General features: G+C 42.2%; 2 protein-coding genes across 2 annotated transcripts in view; one reads left to right on the forward strand and one right to left on the reverse strand.

The window, feature by feature from the left end:
* Nucleotides 1–5,907: 5,907 nt before the first annotated feature.
* On the forward strand, nucleotides 5,908–11,035 carry GNRH1 (gonadotropin releasing hormone 1). Its single transcript, XM_003759072.3, has 3 exons — nucleotides 5,908–6,423; nucleotides 8,821–8,916; nucleotides 10,623–11,035. The coding sequence occupies exons 1-3, from the start codon at nucleotides 6,271–6,273 to the stop codon at nucleotides 10,662–10,664; spliced, it is 291 nt and encodes a 96-aa protein (XP_003759120.2). The 5' UTR covers nucleotides 5,908–6,270; the 3' UTR covers nucleotides 10,665–11,035.
* Nucleotides 11,036–12,493: 1,458 nt separating this feature from the next.
* Nucleotides 12,494–19,614, reverse strand: part of DOCK5 (dedicator of cytokinesis 5) — a 236,457-nt gene continuing 229,336 nt past the window's right edge. Inside the window, exon 52 of the mRNA XM_031949649.1 lies at nucleotides 12,494–18,481. Within this exon, the coding sequence (XP_031805509.1) occupies nucleotides 18,377–18,481 (105 nt within the window). The 3' untranslated portion in view covers nucleotides 12,494–18,376. The remainder of the gene's footprint in view (nucleotides 18,482–19,614) is intronic.

The following is a 19,614-nucleotide window of genomic DNA, read 5'->3' on the forward strand; positions in this document are numbered from 1 at the left end:
AATTTCTTTTAGAATTAGATCTTGAACTGGGCACTGGTTGATTTCTGAAGAGTTGGAAAAAGGGAAAAACTTTGGTCCTAATGAAAGAGAGAAATATCCATTTCTCATAATTGCCTATGTATATTATCATATGATCCACTGGTCTCTCTTTTTTACCTGACACATCATCTTCCAATTCCCCACCACAAAAAAACAGTGCTAAAGAGGAAGAGAAACACACTTCTCCCTTCCCCTTTCTGATGCTACAAAGGACCCCTATCTCACATCCGAGGCCTAGGATCTGTCCCTGGAAGGAACATTAAAGACCATGGAGTCCAACCCCTTTATTTTTAGATAAACCAAGGAGATTGACTGACTGACTGCCTTTCAGGGTCACACAGTAGCTGAGGCAGTATTCAAACAGAAGTACTCTTTAGTACTCCCAAGTCTATTGCTCTTAACCAATAAACTGTCTCCTCTCTAGTCTTACCCCTTGAATCCGATAGTCCCTGTTCACCCACCTCATTTGTCCACTTTCAAGTCAGAAAAGACTTTCACTGTGTCTGATTTCATGATCCTGAAGTTCTCATGGCCATTTGTCTCCCCATCTCTACAATGGGGTCTAACTAAATTACCAATTGTTTTTTGTTAATAGAAGTATGAGCATAATTTCATTTAGAAATATAAACTATTGTAATATATATATTTTTAAAAGAATATATATTTATGTGTATATATATTTTTATATATTATACATATATATTTTTATGTATATATATATATATAATATACACACAAATATATTTTTAAACAATCTGGACATGTGCAAATTTAAGGAATTAGTGATGTACTGGGGATTATCTTTTTCCATCCTCTAATTCTCCCAGGTTCCTGGCTTCTCTCCTTCTCTCTACTCCGGTAAGATGGAGCCCTGGGTGATTTTATCTTCCTGGAGACTTTCTCGGTGACTATAGGACTCTCATCATTTATTCTGATTGCATTTCTGGACTTTGCATACATCCTCAGAATGAACAGTCACTAAGCCAACACTCTCTGTTCTGCTTTCCTCCTCCTTTCCAGCAAACTTTCTTATAGAATAAATTCTTTGAAGTGGGTAATTGCCACTGGAGAAATGAAAATCCATTTCTTGAGTGAAGGCTATAAATCTAAAGAGTAAAAAAATCCCTTGGAGTGTGCTTGGGCCCTGAGGGATTGCCCCTGTTCTAATGCTAAAACCCATTTCACTAAATAGAAAAAGACTCAAGAACTAGGCCCATTATTTCACAGGCCTGAGGAAGCTCCTTCTAGCAATTCAGGCAATCATCTCTCGGTAGCTTGGAGTCAAAGTTGCCTCGACTTGTCCAAAGTCACCCAGCCGATGAATATCTCAGGCAAGACTTGAATCCAAGTCCTCCTGATTCTGATTTTGACTTTAGTAGATTCAATATTTGATATTTCCTTTGAATCTTAATGGAAAAATTAAAATGATTTTAATCCAATTAGTAAAAAAAAAAAATCTCCCTTATAATAAACCAAAGATCTGCTTAAAGATCTCTAAGGAGAGGGAACCTGTCTCCTTTGTCTTGTGGACAGTTCTCATTGTTAAGTTTTTCCTGACATCCACCCTGTTTTCTTTGCCACAAATATGTTATATTCTAAGATACTAACTTGTATGTGTTCCCAAACAACTTTTTTTTTTTTTTATGATCTATTAGCTGGCCTAATTTAAAATAGAAACTTCCTTGGGGGGAAAAGGGCAGAGGGGCCCACTCGGTGTGGTTTAATCCCTTTGAGCTGGGATGTTAACTAGAAAAGGCTTAGGTGGGATTTTAGCCTCAGGATCTGAGTGCACCTCAGCTGCCTCACCAGGGGTTCTACAATTAAGTGCGCCATTAAGAAGCTGGATGAGAAATTTAAGGGGGAGAGAAGCTCCCCTCACCCCTGTGTGTGAGGATTAAATTAATTCATCCAGAGTAATGACTTTTGGGCTGTGGAAGATGCTCTTATAAAAAGGGGGCGAGAAGGAGGATGGGAGCGATTTATCTAGAACCAATCTCGAAGAAAGGAGGACCTGGAATCTTCCCAGTCTTTGCCTTCCCCAAACAGGTAACGAGCTTTAGCCCAAACCCTCACTTCCTCCAGGAAATGTTATTGATTAAGAAGTGATGCTAAAAGGTTTGGGGGTGGAGAACTGGAAGGTTATTTGGGATTTCTAGGGGCATGAGGGTCTCGAGAGAAGCTTTGCTGTTCAGTAGCGCCACCATTAGAAGGTAGACCCAACTCCTCATTTAACGAAGGGAGAAACTGAGGCTTCGGGAGCATAAGTGAAGTGCTTGAATTCACACAGAGGGGGGGATTTGAACTCACGTCTTGGCTGAAGGAGCATTGAACAGGGCTGTGAGATACACAGATAACCACTGGGTAAGTCCCTCCTATTGGACACAGTCTTAGCTGCTGGACTAAGCCAGCCAAGGATGCGGAGGAGCTGCTGGTGGACAGTTCCCATTCCCAGACCTCTGGCTACGTACTCTTCCAGACTTTCAAAGCTCATGAGTCCAGACTTCTTGCTGCTCCCTCAGCCAAGAGCAGGAGGCAGAGTGGGAGAGTTACTCAGGTGTCATGATAACCCAGAGGGGAGGGGCTTCCCTGACCCCTCCATCTCCCCCCTCCCCACTAACAGCTATCTCTACTTCCCTCTAACTACAGGCCGGCTGCCCCCCTCCCCCCCAGGAGCCTTCAAAGGCAGGCTCCCCGAATGCGTTTGCTCCCAGGACTGGGCCTTCGTTGGCCCTGTTACAAAAAAGACAAAATTATGATTTAAAAAAATTTTAACAATTGTATAACATTTCTTGAAATAATTATTTAGCCTTCCTTTGATAGATCTCTCTCTCTCTCTCTCTCTCTGTTTCTCTACTGATCTTTGAATCTCTGTTTCTTTGTCTCTGTCTGTGTCTCTCTCTGTCTTTCTCTGTCTCTCTCTGTGTCTCTGTCTCTCTGTCTTTTTCTGTCTCTCTGTGTCTCTGTCTCTGTCTCTCTCTGTGTCTGTCTCTGTCTGTCTCTGTCTCTGTCTTTCTGTCTCTGTCTCTGTCTGTCTCTCTTTGTCTCTCTCTCTCTCTCTCTGTCTCTCTCTCTCCTTCTCTCTTTCTGTCTCTGTCTCTCTCTCCTTCTCTCTTTCTGTCTCTGTCTCTCTCTGTCTCTGTCTCTCCTCTCTTTCTGTCTCTGTCTCTCTCTCTGTCTCTCTGTGTCTGTCTCTGTCTCTTTGTCTGTCTCTGTCTCTGTGTCTCTGTCTTTCTGTCTCTCTGTCTCTGTCTCTCCTTCTATCTGTCTCTGTCTCTGCCTCTGTCTCTGTCTCTCTCTCTGTGTCTGTCTCTGTCTCTCTGTCTGTCTCTGTCTCTGTCTCTCTCTCTCTCTTTCTCTCTCTCTGTCTCTGTCTTTCCCTCTCTCTGTCTCTGCCCCCAACAATAAAGTGGAACTTAGACATGTGCGATGTTTGGTGCCGAGTTGGGGGATGGTCTGGTTGTTGTCTTGAAGGTGTCCCAAAGGACCTCACTAGGTCAGGGCCAAGGACAGTGTGTCTGAATGCAGCTGTGAGCTCAGCACAAGCTCCGAGGGCTCTCCCCCAGGTTGGACACAAGTAGCCCATGGGAGCTTTGGGGGAGGGGGGACTCTAAATTTGTGCACTGAACATTTCTCTCGCTAAAAGGAAGGGAGAGCATGATTGGTGTTAGTGAACAGAAGTTGATTTTGAGGCTCAGGAGCCCTGGGTGTGAATCCTCCCTTGCAGGGTCAGCTGTGTGGTCACGGACAGGCTCCTTCTCTGTAAAATGAGGGCCAGTCTCACAGAGCTGTGGGGAAGGAAGTGCTTTGGGAATATTAAAATCCTTCCAGATGTACCTGGGGTAATTCTGGGTGATTAATCCAGTTAATTATTTTATTATTATTTTATTTATTTTTTAACAATTTTTATTTATTTTAAAATAATAATTTAATAATAATAACAAATAATAATTTATTATTAATTAAATAATAATGTATTATTAATCCAGTTAAACTTTGCTGGGAAATGCTAAGCTTGCAATCTCCTGAGAGCTGCTTTTCAGGTCTCTGTGGCCGTGGGGGAGTGGAGAAAGCCCTGGCTCTGGGGTGGAGGACCTGGGTTCAAATCTCACCTCTCGTGCCTCTGATCCCAAACAAATTATTTGACTCTTGATCTCAGCATCCTTACTTATATCCTGTGACACTAAATGATGGAGCTCCAGGGGTCTCCTTGCTCTAGGGCTCAGACTCAGCAATACCTTAAGGTTGGCCAAACACATTACCTGCATGTTCTCATTGGGGCTATTAAATGGGGCTTGGGAGTGGGCCAATGACCCCTCAGGCCCCTCCTGGCACAAGACCTTGTATAGGGAGGAATGCCCTCATTCTTACTCAAGTCCCATGATTCAAGATGCATCCCTCTCACACTATCCTCTTAAAAAAATAGCTTTTACTTTTTCCAAATACATGCAAAGATAATTTTTTTTTCTGAAGAAATTGGGGTTAAGTGACTTGCCCAGGGTCACACAGCTAGAAAGTGGTAAGTGTCTGAGGCTGGATTTGAACTCAGGTCCTCCTGACTTCAGGACCGGTGCTCTATCCACTGAGCCACTTAGCTGCCCCAAAGATAATTTTCAATATTATATTCATCTTTGCAAAGCCTTGTGTTCCAAATTTTGCTCCCTCTCTCCCCCTTCCCCCTTCCCTTAGATAGCAAATAATTTAGTATAGGTTAAACATCCCACTAGTATATACATTTCCTCCAATGGAAAGCAACATTTCCCAAATAATGGAAAATGGGTGTGGTTCTCACTGCTTAAATCTGGGTTCTTGGAAGACATTTTTTTTTAATATAGTTTAATTTTTTTTATTATAGCTTTTTATTTCCAAGCTATCTGCATGGGTAATTTTTCAGCATTGACAATTACAAAATCTTTTGTTCCAACTTTTCTCCTCCTTTCCCCCACTCCCTCCCCCAGATGGCAGTTTGACCAATACATGTTAAATATGTTAAAGTATAAATTCAATACAATATAAGTATACATGTTGGAAGCCATTTTTGATATGGCAACACTTTCCAACTCTAAAATTTCTTTTTCTTTTTTTTTGGAATTAAAAAAAATTAGTAGTATTTTATTTTTCCAAATACCTCCTCCCTCCTTCTTTAGATTGAATATAAATGAAACATCACACTAGGTTTCTTTCCAGTATAGACGCTTCCTCCAATGGAAAACAACCTTTCCCCAACAATGGAAAGTGGATGTGGTCCCTACTACTCAAATCTGGGTTCTTGGAGGACAATTTTGAAGCAAACTCTAAAATTTCTTTTTTTGAAATATTTTTGAAATTAAAAAAAATTAATAGTGTTTTATTTTCCCAAATACATGTTTTCAACATTCACATTTGCAAAACTTTCTGTTCCAAATGTTTCCTCCTCCTCAAGACAGCAAGCAATACATTATAGGTTAAAGGTGCAATTCTTCTAAATATGTTTTCATATGCTCTGCAAGAAAAATCAGAAAAAAGAGAAAAAACCACTAGAAAAAGGGGAAAAAAGCAAATAACAACCACAAAGGTGAAAATTATATGCTTTGATCCACATTCAGTCTGCATAATTCCCTCTCCGGATGCAAATGATACTTTCTAAGTCTATTGGAATTGCCTTGAATCACTTCATTGCTGAAAAAAGCCAAGTCTATCCCAGTAATTCCAACATTTCAAAGCATGGAATATTTATTTATCCAAATTCTGACCTGTTTGGTCATTTTCCCCGACATGAAAAAGTAAATTTTGCTCTTATTCTATTTCCTTATTACTAGAATCTCTAAATGTATAGCTAGCTAGACCTATAAATTCATAGATTCTGGGACTGTCCTTCCGGTCCCAAAGCAAGGGTGACTACACTGATTCGGGGACGGTGCTGAAAGAGAAGAAGGTGGACTTGAGGAGGAAGGGGGACCAGGGTTAGAGAGCCAAAGAGAAGAAAAGAACTAGCAATTGGGTGCCTGTGGGGAGGAGACTGCTGAGAAATCCTGGACTTCTGACTTGCAGCCTAGACTTTGCCACCCACTTGCTGTACCAGGCCTAATTACTGTGTGTCTCAGAGCCTGGCTGCTTTTCTCTGCAAACAAGCCGAAATCCACGTCTTGCCCGGCAAGGTTTGTCGAATGCATTTCCGGGCTCTTTGCCAGGCCCAAGTAGTTTTTCCTCTCCTTCAAGGCTACTTCTTCAAGTTGGTTTTTGTCCATTTTTTTAATGTCCCACAGGATGGAACTGAGCCGGAAGCTCCTAACCGGATGCCTTCTTCTGACTGTGTGTGTGATGATCAGCTCTGGCCAGCACTGGTCCTACGGCCTTCGCCCGGGGGGGAAGAGGGATGCTGACAACTTGATCGATTCGTTCCAAGAGGTGGGTTTGTTTGCTACTGACCCTGATGGACTCAGGGTGAGGTGGGACATGGTCTGTGCAAGGGTGTAATGTTGCTTGAATGCACAAATTTGTTTGTGGTTATTCAGTCATTTTAGTTGACTTTTTATGACCCAATTTGGAATTTTCTTGGCTAAAATACTGGAATGGTTGCCATTTTTTCCCCAGGTCATTTTACAGATGAGGAAACTGAGGCAAATAGGATGAAGTTTCCCAGGGTCATCCAGTTAGTGAATATCTAGCTCAGTCCTGGAGCTCTATCAACTGTTCCACCTGGCCACCTTATGCATATATACATATATATGTATATATGCATAAGGTTATTGCATATATAATATGCATAAGGTTATGCATATATAACATATATGCATAAAACATATATATGTTTTTTAAATTTCTCATCATTCTTCCCCTTATTCTTCTTTCATAACATGAATAATGTTTAATGTGACTGTACATTTATGACCTCTATCAAATTTGCCTTCTTGGGAGGGGGAAAGGAGGGAAGAAAAAATTGGAACTCAAATCCTATATATATTTCTTACAAGAATTTTACTTTTCTCTTCTCTCCCACAAAGAAGAGGGTGGAGGAAACGGGAAAGGGAGAAAATAGATTTTAATTGAACAAAACAAAATTGTTAATGAAATGAAGAGGTATATTTCCCATGGTTCAAAAATGGCACTTATGTTATTTAATTCAGTTTATCCAAAATGTGTTAAAACACGTACCACGTGCCTATCAATCAACAAAGATTTATTAAATAATGACTATCTGGTCGTATAAGCAGCTTGGTGGAGGACGGCAGTAGAGTAGGAAAGTTGGTGCTGTCTTGGAGATTCTCATGATCCACTGAGGCAGTCCAGATGTGTGTGACCCTGGCAAAGCCCTCCCGGAATATTCAGTTCACTTCTGGTTGCCACATTTTGAATAGCTAACTGGTGCCATAGAGTACAGAGCAGCAGCACTACAGTCAGGAAGACCTGACTGTTCAGCTCCCACCTCAGACTCTTACCAGCTGGGTGATCCTGGGCAAGTCACTTAGCCTTGTTGGCCTCAGTTTCCCCATCTGTAAAATGAGCTGAAGAAGGAAATATCAAGTCACTCCAGTATCTTTGCCAAGAAGACCCCAAACAGGGTCACGATTGAACACCATCATCACCACATTTTAGGAAAGATATTGATGAAGTAGAAAGTGCCTGGAACAGGGCAAGGATGTTGTCAAAGACCCTCGAGCTCATGCTGTGTGAGGATTGGTTGAAAAAATTCCAAAGAAGGGAAGACTCAGAAGAGAGAAGATAGCTAAATCAAGTATTTGAAGGACAGAGGAAAGATTCTTCTTGTTCTGCTTGCCACAGAATGCAGAATCCATAGTAATGGGGAGAAGATATAAGGAAGAAAATTAAGGTTACAAATAAAGGGGGGGAAGACTTCTTAACAATGTAACGGGTGGCCTCCAGGAGTCATGGGATCATCTTCACTTGTGGATTTTTGAGGAGACCACTAGGCAGCAATGGGATAGAGATGGGATTTTCAGAGATTAGATGACCTTTGAAATCTTGCAGATTCTGAAACTGTGATTCTGGGGACATATATATGAAAAAAAAAAAGAGGGAGATATTCCAAGGGAGCACGTTTAAACAAGGGCAATATTTGGGGGCCATTTGCTTGTCCAAGGGAGCTGATGAATGTTCAAAAAGCAGTTCTCATTATGTCAAGTTTGAGTCAAGTTCCTTTTCAAAAGGGGGGTTTTTCACAAAATTAATACACGTCATTTATTTTTCCGACATATTTTCCATCCTCCTTAGGTACCTTTAAGATTTACCCACCCTGAAAAGATTTCTTAGCCATAAAAATATATTTCCAGTCTATTGCCTTTGTGTTATTATTATTATTATTTTCAGTTCCAATTCTCTCCTTCCCTTTTATACATTGAAAAGGCAAGAAATAGGATACCCTGTATACCTGTGAAGTCTGGTGAAACATTTTTCCACATGTTGTACCAATCAAAAACAATCCCCAAAGCAAGAAAAATGAATAAAGTTTTAAAAATAAATGAGCTCAAAGTCCATCAGCTCTCTCTCCGGTGCTGGATGGCGTTTTTCATCATGGGTCCTTTGGGATTGCCTTGGATCACTGTATTGATCAGAGTTTTAGCAATGGCTTATCCTTATAATATGGCTGTTATGTACATTGTTCTTTGGATTCTGCTCATTTTACCTTGCATCAGTTCATATACATCTTCTAGGATTTTCTGAAACCATCCCCTTCATCCGTTGAATACTCTGCGTCTTGTGGGTCTGATCCCATCATTTTGGGAGAGACCTCCCCTTCCCGAGTTCTTTTTCTCCTTGTCTAAGAATTCTGTCGTTTGCCTCCAGATGGCCAATGAAGCGAACCAGCTGGCAGAACCTCAGCGTTTTGAATGCACCATTCACCAGCCACGTTCCCCATTCCGGGATCTGAAAGGGGCTTTGGTGAGTAAAGCAACAGAATCTCCAAATTCCAGGTTGTAGGAAATCCTCTTAATCTGGATAGATTTCTTAAGGTTTATGAACTTGTAGAGAAAAAAAAGATGGCGTCCTTATTTTTACTAATCCTATCTGCAATTTAGTGTTTCCTTCCGTTGTTTTAGGTCATTACAGAAAAACTCTCTCTTCTCTAGCATTCCTAAAAAGTGATTCCCTTCCTTTTGCTTTAAACAGGACTCCTTCCTTCTTGTCTTTTTTGAACATTTTTGTTGCTAGATTTTTTTTAAATTTTCTCCTCTTCTTATAACTCTTAACATCTAGCAGAAGATCCTGCACCTAGAAGATACTTTAAAATTATGTGGTGAATGAATTAATGAATGAAATCTTTCTAGTAAGCCAAAATCTACTTTCCCCTAATCTCTATCCACTGGCCCTAGATCCAATACCAGGGCAATGCAGAACAAAGCCTGTTCCCTCCTGTCAACCTTCAGATCTACTTGGCATTGTGAGATGGATAGAAAAGCCATTAACTTGGTATATTAGACATATTTGATTTTATTAGAGGCAGTTATAAAGCACAATGAACAGAGCACTTGTTCTGGAGTCAGGAAGACCTGAGTTCAAATTCTGACTACTAGTTTCCCTGAGCAAGTCATTTAATCTCTGCTGCCTCAGTTTCCTCATCTGTTAAATCTACATCATCATGGCACCTACCTTCCAGATCAGATGAGATGAGATTTATCAAGTGCTCTGAATGCTACCTATTGTTTGAAGAGAGCTGTCCCATTTAATATAATAGCCAGTATTTATACAAAGCAGCAAAGCTGGCAAAGTATTTAATATCATTCCATTTGGTCTTCACAGTAACCCCAGGGCATAATTGTTATCATTAAGCCCATTTTTACAGATAAGGGCCTCAAGTTTAGAAGATTTACTCTGAGCCACACAACTAGTTAAATGTCGCCTGCAGGACTTCTTTGTTCTCCCTGCCTCCAGGTCTGGTGCCCTATTTGTAATATATAAAAATATACATATATTATGATTATAATATATTTATATCCATTACATCCCCAAGTCTTTGTTTCTGGCTAACTGAGACCCAAAGGGGTTTAATGTCACAGGCAGAATTCAAACTCGGCTCCTCTACTCCAAATCTAGTCGTCTTCTTACTCTAGCACGTTGTATATCTATCTATCTATCGATCTATCTATCTAGTCTATTATCTATCTATCTCTATTTCTCTCTCCCTATCTCTCTCTCTCTCTCTCTCTCTCTCTCTCTCTCTCTCTCTCTCTCTCTCTCCCTCTATCTCTCTTTCTCTCTATCTATATATCTATCTATCTATAGATATAGATATTAATATAGATATAGATATCTCCCTGAGTCTTTGTTCCTGGCTAACTGAGACCCAGAAGGGTTTAATGTCACAGCTACTGGCGGAGGCAGAATTCAAACTCGGCTCCTCTGCTCCAAATCTAGTCTTCTTCTTACTCTAGCACGTTGTTCTGCTCCCCTTTATTTTACAAAATCCAACTCAATCCACTCAGTTACAAAACTTCCCAAAGTGACTCCACCGTATTGGTCTCACTCCGTAGATACAAGATGATCATACTTTTTGATTGTCTGAGGAAACCAGGAAATTCAATTATGCTTAATATACATTAAATGAGTAATTACATTAATTAAATACGACCAATGTGTGCCATTTTCAGGCCAGCTTGATCGAAGAAGAAGCTGGGAGGAAGAAGGTTTAACTCCAGTGGATGAAGAGAATTTCCCAACATGTCTCTGTAGTGATGATTGTCAAAATGTGTCCTGAGACCTTTGGAAGTCTCTCCAATCCAAATCATGTTTCCGCATTGAAAATCCCTTGGAATTGAGAGCCCTGTTCTGAATAAAGTAGTTATCGATGTTTCACCTGCTTCTGCAGTTCAGATGTTCTTCTCTGCCCACTGTGCCATCTGGCCGCCCTTAGGACCAGCACATCTTGGGATGAGCTGAGACAGAGGCTACCGTGAATCCCTCGCTTTTCATATTAAAATGTCTGAGATGGAGTGGGGACGGTGTGATGCTCAACCCCTACAGCTGGGACAGGGCTCGCTCTCAAGGAGCTCAGTCTATGACGTTGTTGTTGTTGTTCAGTCATTTCGGTTCTGTCTGACTCTCTGTGACCCCATTGAGGTTTTTTTCCCAATGAAGATAAATGAGTGATTGGTCATTTCCTTCTCTAGCTCTTTTAGCAAATAAGGAAACTGAGGCAAAGTGAAAGGACTTGCCCAGGGTCACACAGTTACAGTGTCAGAGGCTGGATTTGAACTCAGGAAGAGGCTTCTTGCCTCCAGCTCTCTGTGCACAATGGCGTCCCCAGATCTTCCCTATTAGGAGCAGACAATGTATAATAAGGAGTCCAGCCGCAGGGTCGATGGAAAGACCCAGAAGTTTAGGGGTGCAGCTCCAGAATAAGAAGAATAGTGGAAAGCAGAGCAAAGCCCCTTAGTCAGGGGCAGGTTTGCCACCCCAGGGGAGTTTAAATCCCAAAACTTCCATTTCTTCCCTTTATTAAAAAAAATCCATTTAATCTACATGTTTGAGTAATCCTTTCAGAACATGTGAAATTGGGAAATTAGAATCTCCATGGACTGGAAGGATCATCTAATTTAGTTATTAATTACGATGGGATTAAATCAGGCTCATTTAAATTGAAAAACCTAGACAGAAACCCAGGAGGGGTTACCCTTGGGGACTGAGGTCTGAGAGGGCTCAGGACTGGAACCGAACAGTCGCTCAGAAATAAGGTAAAAAGGGAGATGGAGCGCCATCTGGTGTCGTGAGCGTGGCCATTTCATTAGTCATGGGGGATGTTGATCCCGGTCGGAATTTCTAAAATCCACTTTGGTTTGCATCCATATGGGACCCTTTAAACAACTTCCTTGGGGGCAAGGAGAAAGCCGAGGATATAGTGTTAGGCTCGAAGTCAAGAAGGAGAGTTCAAATCCCCCCTCAGACACTTCCTGTGTGACTCTGAGTAAATCACTTAACCCAGTCTGCCTCAGTTTCCTCATCTGTAAAATGGGCTGGAGAAAGAAATGGCCAACTGCTCCAGTTCTCTGCCAAGAAAATCCCAAGAGAGCTCACAAAGCGTTGTACACGCTGTACAACTGAAAAACAACCAAAAGCTCTCCCTCTTTTTTTTTTTTTTTGGGGGGGGGGTGATACTACCTAATCTTTCTTTGAAAAATCTATTAACAAAATCTGAGTTGCATGTCAGACCCTGTCCAGCTTTCCTGAAAGCTGGATCATAAATTCTACTGCCCAGAGCTTCTCCCAACGCCATAATGTCTATATTAGTTTGTTTGCATGTAAAAACCAGGTAAACTATTACATTTCCCTTCATCATCTCATGTTGTGTTCCCCATTAGACTGAACTCATTGGAGAACAAGACATCTACAGCCCTTTGCCCAGTACCTGGTACATAGTAGGTGCTTAATTAATGCTTGTTAACTTCACTTTTAATGAGAACAGCTCAAGGGCAAAAATGACTAAGTATACATCTTGTGCCCCACAGAATGGAGAAGAACACAGTTTTCATTGGTCATTCACTCAAAAACTACATTTATTTATTCATTTCCTTAAAAAACTGCATTATTTACAAATTGTACATCTGTTAATACAATTCTCAGAAAAGGAAAATAAAACTGCACCCACTTTATTGATAGACCCCCATTTAGCCTCCCAGGATCCACTTAGTTGATAGATCCCATTTAGCCTCCCAGGAAGTCCCTCTGATTCCCAAAGAGGCAGGCTGCCTGTGCCCCAATGGAGACTGGCAGTGCCAGGGGAGGAACATTCGGCCCTCCAGCTCTTGCCTAGGCAAGTGCCTCTCACCCAACCCTGGGCTTTGTGGGCGAGGGCCAGCTTCTGATGCTTTCCAATAAGCCAATGGTCAACTGATCTTTGAGAAAGACGTTCACGCCCTTGAGAAGCTGGAGGAGGTGCTTGCCAGCAGGAGGGACTGGCGTGTAGAATCCCAGAGATAGGGGAAACCTCAGGGGTCATCTGGTCCCATCCCACCCTATACTTCTGGCAAATACCTAGCCCCAAGCACCGGTCTTGTGACCATGAGGAACATCCCCTCCCAAAACAGAGCAGCACCTACTCCGTCTCCCCTGAACTGGAGAGTTGTCGGGAGTCTCAGGGACTGGCCCAACATTACCCAGACCCTACATCCTCCAGACCAGCTAACTCTGTCCCTTTGTACCAGGCTGCTTGGAAATGCCCCTTTAGAGCTTTATGAGTCTAAAAATTTGTGACCTACAAGGGTTTTATATATAAATCTATGTATATATATGTATACACACATGTACATGTATGAATAAATACATGTCTCTACAAATACACACGCATACATACAAACATGGATCAAATAGTTACCAATGGAGCAGGGATTCATTTAAAATAAGAGAATATTAAACATCAAAGGGTTTTTAGAGATCCGGCCCCTCTCATTTTATAAATAGAGACATTTGAAATAAAGTGATACAGCAAATTGGTGGCAGGGTCAGAAAAGGAAGGCAGGATTCCCAGGGCAATGCTACATGGCACTAACCAATTTGTTAAGATTTTGTTGAAAAGATCAGACTTTTTTTTTTGTTGTTGTTGTTAATAAAAAGGATAGTTCTCTGAGTGAAAGGAGAGAGAAAATGAAAAGAAAATTTAGGCAATGTAAAAAAAAAAACCCAATACAGATTTAATCTGCAGAAATTAGATAATAAAAAGGGGAGCGGCTTGAAAACTAATAGTAATTCTTGCAGGTATTTGGTTGAGTCTTAGATGAAACCTTATATAATCCTGAGGTAAGAGGAGCCAGATTTGTAGGTAAGTAATCAGGATATGGTCAGGAGGACTTTGCTCCCTGGGCAGGCCATTGTGAGGTGCTGCCATTAGCCTGGGATGCACTTCCTTCTCCCAGGGTGTGCCCCAGGTGAGCCTTCCACTGGCCCCAGGTGCCAATGGTGTCGGTTCTGACGTGTCACCTAGGCTCTTGTAAACATAGAGACAAAGACAGATATACATATAGAGAGACAGAGAGACAGAGATGGGGGTGGGGGGAGGAGAGAGAGAGAAAGAGAGAGAGACAGAGACAGAGAGAGAAACAGAGACAGAGACAGAGACAGAAAATGTGTCTGAACTGTAGCTTCAGAGATAGCCAAGGTGGGTATATGGGAGAAGGGGAGGAAAGGTTCAGGAGGGTATCACTTCTCTAAAGAAAAGCTACCAGTCAACCAAAACCATAGAATACTTCAGAAAAATCAATTCCAGGTTTAATTTAAAAATAAATAAATAACAGCAAATCTCAGCAAAAAATTTCCAGCCTTCTCCAAGCATCTTTCCCAACTATGGGTTTAAAAAAAGTCGTCCAACAATCACACAGAAGAAAGGCACAGAATTACAGAATTTCAGAGTTGTGGGGGGGGGGGGAGTGGAACATCCCCAGGCCTCTACTTCAATCCCTTCCCCTAAAAGATTCCCCACTATAACTCAGGTATGTATGGTCAGTGGTCATCCAACTATGACTTACCAGTACCCAATGAGGGAGATCCAACCACACAAGGGCAAACCATTTAATTTGGTGATTGCCAGATTTTTTGGCAAGTTTCCTTCAATCAAGCTAAAGCCTCCCTGTATACCTTGAATCCACTGTTCTAATTTTCCTCTCTGGAATCAAGGAGAAAAAGTTTATTCTTTTTTTTTTTTTATTCTTTTACTTACTCTTTTCAATTCATTTACTCATTCTTTCCCGGGACCTTGAAGAGAGGTACCTTTCACCCCCACGGCACGCCTCCCTCTCCCAACAGAGTCGTTTTTCCCCAAGCTTAAGAGTTCCTTCAACCAATCCTCACAGGGCAGGGCTTTGAAGGTTAAGACTAGACACTGGTGAACAGACAGAAGGGTTGCTGATAAAATGGTCTGGGTGTTGAAACTCCAGGCACATCACACCCTCCAAAGGCAAATAAATCCTCCTTCGTCCTTCTGCTGACTAGAACCAACACATTATTCACTCTACTCTCGCAGAGGGAACTCGTGTCCGGCACAACCCACATAAAGCAGAACATGGTGCCCAAACAGCCAAGGAGTGGATTTCCTGGCCAGGGAAGCTCTCAGATGGTGCACTGCGGAAAGGCTTAGGGAATCAAGTGTTTGGATTATCCTGGACTTGGTAAACCCTACTGGTAGCAATTGAAGTGTGGACATTTTGGGGGCTGCCTTTTTTTGGCCAACTTCCCAGATAACTAATGTCTGAAATTCTGTTCTACGCTAATAGACTATCTAGTCTCATAATTTTCCTTTCCAATCCCTTCCTGCTTTCTACAATCCTCACTGCATTTAAAAGGTCACGAGAGTGTGGATTTTACATGTGACTCTGTGTGTGTTGGGAGTGTCGGTGGCGAAGATTAGGGAACGTAATATTCATTAATATGGAAAACTCAATCTCCACATAAAACACTGGAAGGATGGACACAGATCCATCAATTCTCAGAGGACCATAGTTAGCCCACCAGATGACTGGGCTCACCCTCAGTACTTTGCAAGGCTGGGATCCAAGTGCCTTTTCTCCCTCTTGAATGAACCATTCTATACCTTTTAGTTAGAGTGAAAGTTGAGGGCTTTGAGGGCTGGAAGAATCCTAGGAGCTCCAGAGCCTTTCATCCCCACCTATCTCATCCAACCCTCTCATTTTACAGATGAGAAAACTCAAGTCTAGGGAAGGGAAGGGACAGAGGCAGTGGCCAAGACTCTAGGGCAGGGATCTCTCCATGGATCCATCACCACTGAATATCAGTTTCTTGGGGTGGAGGTTTGAGACCTTGTCACCTTCTTGCTTTCTTGGTTTCCTCACCCCTAAAATAAATGCGATCATCCAGGCTTATTTCCCTCCAGGGGTAAGGGAGAGAGTAGGAAGGCAAAATGGCCCTAAAAAAAGGCAGGTGGGAAGCCCCAACGCACCCATTCTCCCCACTTTCTTTGGCTTGAGGCCCTTCTCAACTCTTTCTGCCTTTAAGGTGGAGGTTTGTACTCTTGTTGATGTTTGGGCCCCCTTTGGCAGGGCAGTGAAGCCTGGGAACTTTCTCAAGATAATTGTGCTTGCCATACTCATAACTGCTAAATTTTGGTGGTTAGTGGAAATGAAGATGTAAGTTTTTCCCCATTTAAGTTGTGGATATCAGGTTAAATCCTGGTGCCTAAAAGACCCAGCTGTGTGGGACAGGAAGGAATTCAGGCAGAGTTTCTGGCAGATGTGATAATTTGGGGGTGGGGGAACAGAGAGGGGTCTGAACTCTGCCTTTTTTGTTCTTGTGCTGAAACTTTCAATGGGTGGGACAGCTCCCCCTCTAACATTATACACACACTTAGTCTCCACCTGTTGAAATCCTCCTCCTCCTTCAAAGTCCAACTTGAGGTGTTTTTCATCCCTTCCTTCCCTAATGGAAATGGTTGATGGACTAAAGGAAGCATTCTCTGCACCCAAAACTTGTGCCCAAAACAAGAACTCCCGGTTCTTGTGGCCAAAACTTCCTGTGACTTGTCCAAGATCTCACAGCTAAGAAAGTATCAGAGCCTCCTAATCTGTATGAACCATCTGCTACATGCAGGGAGAGAGGAAATGGGGCTGATTGGCTGAACATCTGGCTTCAAAGGCAGGAAGAATGGGGTCCAAGCCCTGCTTCTGCCCCATACCGACCAGGGCCAAGTCATTTTCTCTCTCCTTACTCCCAGGCACCTCTCAGACTGATCCTGAAGGGCAGTTGTGGATCTGGCTGGACAGAGAACCCTCATCAGACCAAAAAAGACATTTTTAAGGCATTATGTAAGTGCTAGAAGTTCTTGTAAATTTCTCAGTTCTATGGAGGAATTTAAAGGGCTTGCTTTGGGGAAATTGTGTAGATCTTAAAAAGCAAAATCCATTGTGTGGAAAGAAAAGTGTTAGGTTGGGTCTTGCTAAATGTAGAAGTATGTCCAGACCACTGAGTCACAGAGAGGAGGATGGAGGAGAATGAAGGTCAGACTCCATGGTTAGTGGGATGGGGGAGAATAAAGGTCAGACTCCATGGTTAGTGGGATGGAGGAGAATGAAAACCAAACTCCATGGTTAGTGGGATGGAGGAGAATGAAGATCTGACGCCAAGGTTAGTGAGATGAAGGAGAATGAAGATCAGACTCCATGGTTAATGGGATGGAGGAGAATGAAGATCAGCCTCCACGGTTAGTGGGATGGGGAGAATGAAGGTCAGACTCCACGGTTAGTGGGATGGGGGAGAATGAAGGTCAGACTATAAGGAAGGAACTTGCCTCTCCAGGTTCCACTCCCGACTCTAGATTTTCTCCTCCACAAGCCCTCTTTCCTCTCCCCTTACACTGTTAAGTGCTGTCTTCCCCCATTAGAACATAGGTTTCTTGAGAGCACAGATGGCCTGCCTAATTGTATTTATATTTCCAGTATTTGGCACCTTGCCTGGCATACAGGAAGTGTTTAATAGATGTTTGTTGACTCGACAGAACCCCCAGGACTGAGGACCATGAGTCAGACAAGGGATGCAGACTCTCAGGAGAACAGATAAGACCCACGATGTGACCAGAGCATCCTGAAAGTGTTCCACTTGGGAGAAATTCTTTGCTTTTAGCCCTTGGTAGAAACAGAATTTAATTAATTCTCAACTATTTAAGAGTCTTTTGAGTTCTTCCGGTTATTGGAGTGAGGGAATCTCACCCATCTTTTCATTCCAATTCACAGCCATGATCAACATGGCTCCTTGTAACTTTGCCCATAGACTCATGGAATTATGGGATTCGGGAGGTACCGAGGCAGCTTTCTGGTGCAATCCTACCTGAATCCATCCCACTTCCCATGAGGTTTTACATCATCACCAAAAGGTGGTGTGTCCAGCCTTTCCTTGGAGATACCCCCTTTTCTCCAAGAGCCCATCAAAGATACGAATGAATTATTATTACTTTAGCTACCAAAAATGGTCCGCATTTAAGTACATGGGAGAGGGTATGTCCATGCGAGGAAGGGAATCCAAACTCCAGCATTGCTTTTCAGAAGCAAAGCAAATAATGCCTTTCATGGACAGGGAAAGGACTCAAAGATCACTCAGACAACTAGATGGCCAGAGACTCTTTGGACGTCCAAATGGCTGTGGGTGAAGGTAGATGTTTAAAGATTATGTCAAGGCTGTAATAAATTTTGGAATTCTGCAAGTGAGTGAAGAAGGTGTGAGACGGCCTTGGGACATGGCTGTGGGGGAAGCTCTGGAAAGACTCAGTCCAGTTCAAGGTCATCCCAGATCAGAAGGGTTTGAAAACAAGGACAGGGGCGCCATTGCCTTTTGGAGCTGGTCTTGAGATGGACTGTCCATGTGGGCAGCTCTCCCAATACTAGAGAGGTACCGAGGAGAAGCAGGGTCTTCACTGAGAGCCTGGTTCCATGGAGAGGACTCCCGACTTGCGGGCCTTAGGAGGCGGAGGTGGCGGAGCTTTGGCTTCTCGACGGATGGGAAGCGGGGGTGCAACCTGAGAAAGCAGATGCATAATGGGGCAGGGTTAGGAGCAAAGGAGTTTTCTTCCCTATTTCTAATCCAAGATTCATTATTTCTCTGTTAGATTTTGAGATTCTGGCCATGCTTCAAATCCTACACAGCTACACAGCATCTAGGTTAATCATCTCATTGCCAAAGGCCTGACCTGGCTGTCATGTGCACATCCTCCTTCCCACACCCATTTTTTACTTCTTGTTCTGGAAACATTAGTAAAATAAAAAAAATCATGTCTTCTCTAGAACTCTGTTCATTATCTCTGTGATTCCCCAAAACAAAATTCTCTTCCCTTTACTAAGAATTGTCTGGATTTTTTCCCCCTAGAATTTGGAACCTAATAATTGCCTAATAAATGCTTTTATTCATTCATTTATCCATCCATCCATCCATCCACTCACCTATCCATCCATCTATCCATCCATCATCCATCTATCCATCCATCTATCCACTCACCTATCCATCCATCCAACCATCCATCCATTTATCCATCCATCCATCCATCTATCCATCCACTCACCTATTCATCCATCTATCCATCCATCCATCCATCCATTCATTCATCCATCCACTCATTTATCTATCTATCCATCTATCTATCCATCTATTCATTCATTCTCTGACATTCAATGACTCATTGAATCATTCAGCTTCTTCTTTTACATCTTTTGGCTTTTGGTTCATGGAACACAGTATCCATCTACAGGAGTTTGCATGAGGAGCAAAAAGAGGAAGAAAAATTCTGCCCCCTTCTTCAGTCTTGAAGACAGATAGACGTCAGATATTCAGACAGACACACAATAACAATCACTCACATTTAGATAGGGCTTCTAGATTTACAAAGCACGTACCTTATAACTTACCTGTTACCATTTACAGATTTATAAACTGAGTCTTGCATACAGCTGAACTAGGAGTGGGGAAATAACCCAGAACATCTATCACTCTGAGATATTTAGAGTCAAAGTGTTATTCCTCCTTCTGGAGAGGTGGCATATAACAGTGGAGAGAAGGATGGCCTTATTTCTTCACTCATTCATTCCTTTAATATTATTAATTATTAAGTATATATTTATTTATTTTAATATGTATATAATGTCTAAATTACAATAA

The sequence above is a fragment of the Sarcophilus harrisii genome, chromosome 2 (genome assembly GCF_902635505.1).
Source record: "Sarcophilus harrisii chromosome 2, mSarHar1.11, whole genome shotgun sequence".
NCBI lineage: Eukaryota > Metazoa > Chordata > Mammalia > Dasyuromorphia > Dasyuridae > Sarcophilus > Sarcophilus harrisii.

Excerpts from the sequence above, each read along its gene's own strand:
- GNRH1 (XM_003759072.3), top strand. The coding sequence starts at position 6,271 with ATGTCCCACAGGATGGAACTGAGCCGGAAGCTCCTAACCGGATGCCTT. Across the intron at positions 6,424-8,820 it reads TGATCGATTCGTTCCAAGAG|ATGGCCAATGAAGCGAACCA; the intron begins GTGGGTTTGTTT and ends GTTTGCCTCCAG. Across the intron at positions 8,917-10,622 it reads GGGATCTGAAAGGGGCTTTG|GCCAGCTTGATCGAAGAAGA; the intron begins GTGAGTAAAGCA and ends TGCCATTTTCAG.